General features: G+C 37.6%; 1 protein-coding gene across 3 annotated transcripts in view; it reads right to left on the bottom strand.

The window, feature by feature from the left end:
* Positions 1-5,585: 5,585 nt before the first annotated feature.
* Positions 5,586-10,057, bottom strand: part of SANBR (SANT and BTB domain regulator of CSR) — a 69,085-nt gene continuing 64,613 nt past the window's right edge. For all 3 annotated transcript variants that reach the window (XM_082643310.1, XM_082643311.1, XM_082643312.1), the window contains 2 exons: positions 8,319-8,410; positions 5,586-7,437 (listed from right to left, as the gene is read on the bottom strand). In XM_082643310.1, the coding sequence (XP_082499436.1) occupies positions 7,401-7,437; positions 8,319-8,410 (129 nt within the window). In that variant the 3' untranslated portion in view covers positions 5,586-7,400. The remainder of the gene's footprint in view (positions 7,438-8,318; positions 8,411-10,057) is intronic.

Here is a 10,057-nt window from a genome sequence, read left to right as displayed (position 1 = left end):
ATGCACTTTAGAAATCCTCCCTCAAGTATTTGTTCCTGATGTAAAATAATTCTGACAGTTGCCTACGTTTCTTGCTGAAGTTTCACTTTTTCTTAATTTTTTTTGAAATTCTCACTGGCATGTGGGATCTTAGTTCCCCGACCAGGGATCAAACCCGTGCCCGCTGCAGTGGAAGCGTGGAGTCTTAAACCACTGGACCGCTAGGGAAGTCTCTGAGAGTCTCATAATTTCAATGGTCAATAGCTTCTGGTTGGCTCAAATTTTTTTTCTTTTAAGATTTTTTGATGTGGACCATTTTAAAAGTCTTTCATGAATTTGTTACAATATTGCTTCTGTTTTATGTTTTGGTTTTTGCCCGTGAGGCATGTGGGATCTTAGCTCCCTGACCAGAGATCGAACCCCACCCCCTGCATTGGAAGGCAAAGTCTTAACCACTGGACCATCAGCGAAGTCCTCAATTTTTTTCTTTAATTTGGGAAAATATATTAACTACAGACAAGCATAGTCTAAAACAACCTATCACTCAAAATTAACAAATGTGAACACTATTGTTTGTTTCGTATATAATTTTACTAATACAGCATAAGAGTTGGTTGGGGAGTCAAGGTCAATAACAACAACAAAAGCAGTGAGAACATCTGACTGCTAAACTGTGGAAACGTTGTGAATGCAACACGATTCAGAGAAGAGAGAGGTCAGCAGATTCATGGAGAAGGTGAGATTTGAGCAGGGACCTGGAGCAAGGGAAAAACTTCAATAGGTAGCAAAGCAAAAGAGCAATCTAGGTGGGAGAACAGCATGAGGCAAGGCCAAAAGTGGGAATGAGCACAACATAGTTATTTCTAAATAATAATGGTCTAATAATATTTTACATTTTTTGAGCACTTACATATGTCAGGCACTGTTCTAACTGCTTTACATGCATGTGTTAACTTGTTTAACATAGCAATACCGTCATCAAGGGCACACTGCTCAGGTCATTCTTTTCTGTTTCTCTTAGACAAGTTGCTATATCTGGGACTCAGTTTCTCCATCTGGAAAAAAAAGCAGATAATACTGTTCTGTGCATAGATATGTGCATATAGGTAAACATAAGAAGAGACTAAATAGAAAATGATATACCTGTTAGGGTAAATTGGTAGATAAATGGTAACTCTATGTTTAATTTCTTTTGAGGAACTTCCAGACTGCTTTGCAAAGTGCAAAATAGCTGCTCCATTTTACATTCTCACCAGGAGTTCATGAGGATTCCAATTTTGCCACATTCCTGGCAACATTATTGGGTGGCTTTTTGGTGATAGCTATTCTACTGGATATGAAGTGGTAACTCGTGGTTTTCATTTGCATTTCCCTCATGGCTAATGATGTTGAGCATCTTTTCAAGTGGTTTTGGCCAAATGGCCATCTTCTTTGGAGAAATGTCTATTCAAATCCTTTACCATTTAAAAAACTGGGTTGTCTTTTTAAAATTTTGAGTTGTAAGAGTTCTTTATAAATTCTGGATGTAAATCCCTTATCAGATATGTGATTTGTAAATATTTTCTCCCATTCTATAGGCTGTCTTTCCACTTTCTTGATTGTGTACTGAAACACAAATGTTTTTAATCTTGGTAAAGTCCAATTTATCTAGTTTTCCTTTTGTTGCTTGTGCTTTTAGTGTCTTATCTAAGCATCCATTGTTAAGTCCAAGGTTGTAAAGATTTACCCCTGTGTTTTCCTCTAAGAGTTTTAGTCTGCTTTTACAATTAGGTCTTAGATCCATTTTGAATCAATTTTTTGTATATAGTGTGAGATGGGGTCTAACTTCACTCCTTTGCATGAAGCTATCATTTTCCCAGCACCATTTGTAGAAAAGACTATTCTTTCCCCATTGAATGGTCTTGGCACTATTGTTGAAAATCAGTTGGCCATAAATAGATGGGCTTATTTCTGGACTCTCAATTCTGTTTCATTGATCTGTATGTCTATCCATATGCTAGTACTACACTGCCTTGATTACTGCACCTTTGTAGTAAGAGTTGAAATCAGAAAGTGTGAACCCTTTGTTCTTTTTCAAAATTGTTTTGGCAGTTCTGGGTCCCTTGAGTTTTCATATGAATTTTAGGATTGGTTTGTCAATTTCTACAATGAAGCCAGCTGGAAATCTGACAGGAACTGTGGTGAATCTGTAGATCAAGTTGAGGGGTATTACCATCTTAACAATATTAAGTGTTCTGATCCATGAACATGGGATAATCTTCCCATTTATTTAGATATTCTTTAATTTCTTTCAACATCTTGTAGTTTTCAGAGTACACATTTTACACTTCTTTTGTGAAATTTATTCTTATTCTTTTTGATGCTATTGTAAAGGGAATTTTTAAAAATTTCATATTCATATTTTTCATTGCTAGTATATAGAAATAAATTGATTTTTGTATATTGATTGTATATCCTGAAATCTTGAACTTAATTATATATTCTAATAGTTTTTTAGTGGATTTCTTGGGATTTTCTATATACAAGATCATGTCATCTGTGAATAGATATGGTTTTACTTTTCTTTTTTAATTAATTAATTTATTTTTGGCTGCGTTGGGTCTTTGTTGCTGCGCGTGGGCTTTCTCTAGTTGCAGTGAGTGGGGGCTACTCTTTGTTGTGGTGCGTGGGCTTCTCATTGCGCTGGCTTCTCTTGTTGCGGAGCACGGGCTCTGGGCGCACGGGCTTCAGTAGTTGTGGCTCGCGGGCTCTAGAGTGCAGGCTCAGTAGTTGTGGCACACAGGCTTAGTTGCTCCGTGGCACGTGGGATCTTCCCGGACCAGGGCTTGAGCCCGTGTCCCCTGAATTGGCAGGCGGATTCTTAACCACTGCGCCACCAGGGAAGCCCTACTTCTTTTCCTATTTGGATGCATTTCATTTTCTGGCATGGAAGACAAATTGAAAACCAACAGACAAAAAAGAAAGAAAGAAGGGGTTTCCCTGGTGGTCCAGTGGTTAAGACTTTGCCTTCCAGTGCAGGGGGTGGGGGTTCAATCCCTGGTCGGGATCCCACATGCCTAGGGGCCAAAAAACCAAAACATAAAACAGAATCAGTATTTTAACAAATTCAATAAAGACTTAAAGAAAAAAAAGAAAAGAAAAAAATAATGATGTAATAATGTCAGATTTGTGATTTGTACAGAAATAAACTTTGATGATGTAATGAGAGTGACTTGGGTAGCTAGCTACCTTAGATTGGGTACATGGAAATGCCTCCTGTGAGGAAATGACATCTAACCTAAAATCTGAATTATAATAAGGAGGCTTCTAGACAGTGGGAACAGTAATGTGAAGGAACTAAATGGTGGGAATGAGCTTACTTACTGGAGGAGCAGGTAGGCCATGTGACTAGAATGTAGTAGCAAGAGGGGAAAGGAGACTGAGAGGCAGCCAGCGGCTAGGCTGTGTGGGACTTTGTAAACCCGGGCAATGGAAGTTGGATTTCATTCTAGGTTTGATGAGGTGATACTGGAGTGTGATGTGATCTGATTCACATTTCAAAATTACTGTAGTTGCCTTGTGAATAATAGAGGTTAGAGTGGGAGCTGGAATCACTTAGGAGGCTTGGAGATGTTAATAACTTGGAGTGATGGATTATGGCGATGGAGAGAAGCAAATGGATGCAGGTTTTATATCAGACTTGCCGATGTCCTGCTTTTATTATGGAGACTTTTACAAGTCCTGCTTTTATTATGCTAAGTTGGAGACACCTACTGATATTCCAAATACAAATCTCGAGTAGGCACTTGGATAAACAAGGCTAGAACCACAGGGAGTGAGCTGGGATCACTTGTTTTCATTTTGAAGGAGCTGCCAGTGAGCCAGGAGGCACTCTAAGAGAAAATGTTTCAGGTAATCCAAGGTAAAATTGTTTCAAGGTGTTGGAATGTGTTGATAGGCCTAGACTTCAATCCCAGTGTGCGGATTACTTTAGCTCCCTGAACTTTCTTCTCCACCTATAAAATGGGGATAATACCTGATTTGGGGGTTTACTGTGAGACTGAAGGAGATAAGGCACTTAAGAGAGCTAGCAGCATTCTCAGCAGCTACTAATTTAGCAACCACTCTTCTACAGTTTGATAAGAACTACTCTTGTCATAGACACGTAGTAAAAGCGAAACTAGCTACGTTTTCTCAAGGAAAGATAATCCTGGAAGGAGAGCTGCTATAAGACCATGCTGCAGCCTCACTCTCTCCTTCAGTAAACCTCTTTGAAGACAGCACAGGTCATGCACCACCATATAGCAGGAAACAGTTTTCCTACCTCTTCCTACAAATCCTGTTTACACTGCTTGAATGAGGCAAGAGGTTTAGTATAACAAAGTAACAAATGATGCCACAGCAACCACTGAATTATTATGTGCCTCTTCTCTTTCTTGCATTAAACAAACACACATCAGTCTTAGCAACTCAAGTTATAGGAAGAGGGATATCAATCTCCGATCTTAAAGACTTTTAAGGGCACTTCCCAAATATTAAAATAACAGGGAATTCCCTGGTGGTCCAGTGGTTAGGACTCCACATTCTCACTGCGAAGGGCCCAGGTTTAATCCCTGGTCAGGGAAATAAGATCCCACAGTGCAACAATAATCATAGTTAACATTTCCGGAGGCCTTACGATTAGCCAGAAAATACTGTGCTAATTGTTTTAGATCTCTAAATCATTTACCTCCCCCCAACAGTCCTATAAAAGTGGAAATAATATTATCCCCGTATCATCCTCCCCAATAGATCAGCTTTAAATGAGAGAGTTAGCCAATTAGAATTGGACTGGCTAGGGACTTCCCTGGTGGCGCAGTGGTTAAGAATTCACCTGCCAATGCAGGGGACACAGGTTCGAGCCCTGGTCAGGGAAGATCCCACATGCTGCGGAGCAACTAAGCCTGTGTGCCACAAACACCGAGCCTGCGCACTAGATGAGCCCACACGTCACAACTACTGAGCCCGTGAGCCACAACTACTGAGCCTGCGTGCCTAGAGCTCGTGCTCCGCAACAAAGAGAAGCCACTGCACCACAACGAAGAGTAACCCCCGCTTGCCACAAATAGAGAAAGCCTGCGCGCAGCAACGAAGACCCAACACAGACAAAAATAAATAAATAAATTTTAAAAAAGAATTGGGACTGGCTAGGTATCCCCAGTGCCTTTTAACTGAGCCGTGTGAAAAGGTGAGGTTTCTGTTTGTTTGTTTGTTTTTATACTAAGATTTGCCTTTGGCAGATTAGCATGACAGGGCTTCAGCCTCTGCTTCCAAAGCACTTAGCATATCTCACAATACCTGGCTGAGTGTTCTGAAGAAGGACAATAACAAAATGATCCAACAGTATGGAATCAGCACTGTTACCAAATTATCTTTTCTGCAGTATTTTACCCTTAAATGTTTTGCTGAATCTTTACCAGGATAATCTCATTTAAAACAACTTTAAAATTTACAAAGTTCACCTCTTCCATGAAAACCTGTGATCTAGAGCCCATCCGAACATTTTTGAGAAGATGGAATGATTCAGATCAGGGGACTTTGCAAACAACTTTTGTCATTAATGTTTATTTCAATTAAATAAATGTGAATTCAGAATTAATGGAAGATAAAACCTCAAAGTATTTGGCAAAACAAATGCTATTACGAGCTTGATTAAAATGTTTGTGGTACCTGTGCTATGAATTACAGACGTCCACAAAATTAAGAGCACATTCTGAAGAAAATCAAATTCTGATAAATTCTGTTTGTAAAAATTCAGCGGTACAGTCCCCCCCAGGGAAGAAGTAATTTGCCTTGTTACCATCAGTTAAAAATCAAATGAGCATATTTTCCTCTCTTAATTGTGACCGTCACAGCACTGTAGAACATGTACAAACCTAAACCCTTTTGATCAGAGTAAACTAAACAAGACGCTGGTATTTAACAGGGTGTACAGAACATGTAGTATAAAACATTTTCTTTTGAAAATAAAAATTTTATAATCTGTTTCAAAAATATCAAACAATTGAAAAATATATCGACTGCAACAAAATTTCCAAACAGAAGTTCAAAAATCTTGGCGAAGCCATACATATAACATCAAATAAAATCTAGCTTCATTTACCAACTAAAACACTCATTAAAAATAATGATTTCTGTACGTCTAAACTGAGTGTAACACTTGGACGTTTCAATAGAAATTGCTGTTCTGTCATACACTATTAAAGTCTGTTCTCTAATCTGAAGAAATTTCAATTATAAGGCAAAGGAAGACTAAAAATAGAAACAGTGCATCTTAAAGTTTTTCAGAGACCTACATATAAGTAATTTCCAAACGCATAATTTTTATATGCTTATGGTTTGGAACAAATTTTCCCTGAGCACTCTTTCTGCTTGGTTAGAAAATTAAAACATGATCTATAGAATAGAATTTGATTTTGATTTTTCTTAAATATATGCAATTTTTCATCCATCAAATGTATTTGGGAATCTTTCCTTCTAGACATCTCTAAAGTAATAACTAATTATAACTGTTTTAAGGGGCTATTCGAATGGCTATAGAAATATGGTTGAGTTTTAGTGCCCTGAGAACTGTACAGTGGGTGTCTCATACAACTGAAATGATTTACTAGCCTTAAAATTATCAATGGTTATTTTAACAAATTCAGAATGGCACTAGCTTCACAGAAGAAAGAGGTAATAATCAGTAATTCCAGCTCAGATGACCAATAATAAGCACTAAAAACTAAAAAAAACCCAAACCAACAACAAAAAAACACAACTAAAAAAAAAAAAAGAGTTGGATTAACATTGTGCTTTCTATGGAATCATGCTGAAAAAAATTAAGGCTTCTGCCCAACCCGGGAACTACTTCATCTTGAAAATTTATTTAATGCAGTCTTGAGATCTGTAACTCCTTAATAGTCATGCAAACTTAAAATTAGCATCACTGGAAATTGCATCACACAAATTGCAGTTCTCAGTGCTATCCCAAGATTTACAGCCCAAAAGACTTACTATAGTTAGTGCACATGTACCATACCACTACCAGCTGTGTTCCCCTAATTTTTAAGGTCTTAAAAAACTCTTAGCTACTTGAGAGTGTAGACCTCTTCTCTTTCAAATAAATAAAGGATAACAAATACTAGGAGCCTTAACTATGCAAATTTGTAAATACTAATTTTCTACATAGCCTAGCATCACACCAAAGGAAAATTAGGTTTAAGAAGTTTCATATTTACAATTAGATTTCATAAGACCTAACTATATATATCTCTTAGCACTACGATTTATGTGGCTTGCAAGAATAATTAATAAATAACTTAAAACATTTAGAAGTCATCGTTCTGAAGACCTTCAAGAAGTGATGAGCAATTTCAGATGTCCAGCGGTGAGTCTTCTGTCTTCTTATATTTTAAGGTGCTTTACGCAGGCCGACCTTGACCAAAACGACTTTTAGACCTAGATTTTTTAAACAGAAAATAAGGTCAGAGGTGCTTCTAAAACAATAAGTTGCCACTGCTTTAGGTCATGTTTGCTTGACAGTGTCAACGTTTAATGAAACTTCATGTAGCTCCATAATCCATTTTCAAAAATTCTTGGAGATGTATTTTGGAATTCAGATATTTTTTAATTTGGGGGAAATAATATGTACATATATCGTATATTATGAATCTGGAGCAGTGCCCCATAACCAAACACATTAATACTTCTTCAGTGAAACAAATGAGCATTTACGTTAAGTGGGATAAATAAAAACTATAAATAGTACCACAGTAGCTCAGGTCAGGCTTGAGTTGCCACAAATGTATGAAAAAAGCTTTTGGCTTTCTGAGCTTTCTGGATTTCAGAATTGCAGATAGGCATTTGGATCTGTAGTATTAATAATCAAATCTCAGTAACTGTTAATCTTTCAAAGAAAATCTGTGCTGTAAAATGACACAGAACATACAAATAAGATTTTATTGAGAGATAGAACAAGAAACAAGAAAGGTTTCGATGATTTATATAAAGTAGTAATACATTATCTATAAATAGTATAAGAATTCTGCTAATTCACACTATAGCTTACATTTTTATCAGCAGTTGGCTCAGAACGGAGCTGGCTCAATAAACAGAAAACTTTTTAAAAAGTATACTTTCATTAAATTTTGTGATCATGACCTCTTAAAGTCTTAACTTTTAAGTTAAAATCTGGTTCTAATTAATGTCTTGATGATCAAATCCCCGAAACAAAATAAAACCAAACTCAAATTATGTGCTTCTAGTGTTCATATGATTTTTCAAAAAAAAAAAATCACTTCAAAGCTAGTGGCATTCTGAATTCATTTATGCTGATTCACCTTGTGTTTTTCTCTGAGCTGCTTTGCCGTGCATTGACTGGCACTGAGGCCTTGATTTGTGCTTCGATCCTAGAATAAATACCTCCTGCAAACTGCACAGTAAAGGAGAAAAATCAAGTTATTATCTTTAAGGAACCAATAGAAGCTCTGCTTTATTGAAATGGCATTACTTTTTAACTTAGAAGTAATTTTATTTTTATTTATTTTTTATTTATTTTGATTTTTTAAATTCAGGCTCTGAGCTACAATTTATTTTTATTATTTTATATAAGTAAAATTCACCCATTTTAGTGCACTGTTCTGAGTTTTGAAAATGCATACAGTTGTGTAACCACTCATAATGGAGACATAAAGCAGTTCAAACACCCCAAGAAAATCCCCTTGTGCCCCTTTTAAGTCCAACGATTTGACACTACCAATTCCTGGCAACCACTGACTTGTTTTATGTCCCTATACTTCTGCATTTACCAGAACATTATATAAATAGAATCATACAGTCTGTAGCCTTCTGAACCTGGCTACTTTTGCTTAGCATAATGTATAGGATATTCATCTATGTTGCAGCATGTATCAACAGCTCATTCTTTTTTTTTTTTTGCGGTACGCGGGTCTCTCACTGTTGTGGCCTCTCCCGTTGCGGAGCACAGGCTCCGGACGCGCAGGCCCAGGGACCATAGCTCACGGGCCTAGCCGCTCCGCGGCATGTGGGATCTTCCCGGACCGGGACACGAACCTGTGTCCCCTGCATCGGCAGGCGGACTCTCAACCACTGCACCACCAGGGAAGCCCCAATAGCTCATTCTTTTTATCTATTCTAGTCTTACTCATTTATCATGTAAAGGACATTTGGGTTGTTTTTAGCTCTTGGCAATTCTAAATAAAGCCACAGTAAAGATACGTGTGAAATGATCTGTATGGTGAGTAAACATTTAATGCTATAAGAAACAGCTAAGCTGTTTTCCCAAGTAGGCATTCCCTTTTGCATCCTTACTAGCTATATACAAGAGTTCCAGTTGCTCTATATTCTTGCCAGCATATTTAAAAAACTTTCTTAGCTGCAGAGCAACCAAGCCCGTGTGCCACAACTACTGAGCTTGCCTGCGCTCTAGAGCCCTCAAGCCACAACTACTGAGCTTGCCTGCGCTCTAGAGCCCTCAAGCCACAACTACTGAAGCCCGCATGCCTACAGCCCGTGCTCCACACAAGAGAACCACCGCAATGAGAAGCCCGCACACCACAACGAAGAAGAGCCCCCGCTCGACACAAATAGAGAAAGCCCGTGTGCAGCAACGAAGACCCAATGCAGCCAAAAAAACCAAACCAAAACAAAACTTTTTTAGACATTCTAGTGGGTGTATAGTGGTATCTTGCTGAGGTGTTCATTTACATTTCCCTAATGACTAAATGATGTTGCATCTTTTCCTGTGCTTATTTGCCACCTGTATCCCTTCTTTCTGAAGTGTACGATTAATCTTTTGCCCACTTATTGTCATTGGATTGTTTATTTTATTATTGAGCTTTGAGAATTCTTTATATATTTTGGATACAAATCCTTTACCAGATAAATATTTTACACATATATTCTCATAGTTTATGGCTTGTCTTTTCATTCTCTTAATAATGCCTTTCAAAAAGAAGTTTTAAATTTTGATGAAGTCCAATTTGCCAATTTTTTTCTTTTATGGATAATGCTTTTGGTGTGGTAGCTAAGAAATATTTGCCTAACCCATGGTGATAAA

The sequence above is a fragment of the Mesoplodon mirus genome, assembly GCF_964341445.2.
Source record: "Mesoplodon mirus genome assembly, chromosome: 14".
Lineage (NCBI taxonomy): Eukaryota > Metazoa > Chordata > Mammalia > Artiodactyla > Ziphiidae > Mesoplodon > Mesoplodon mirus.
Note: the sequence above shows the minus strand (reverse complement) of the source record. Positions and strands in the feature narration are given on the sequence as shown.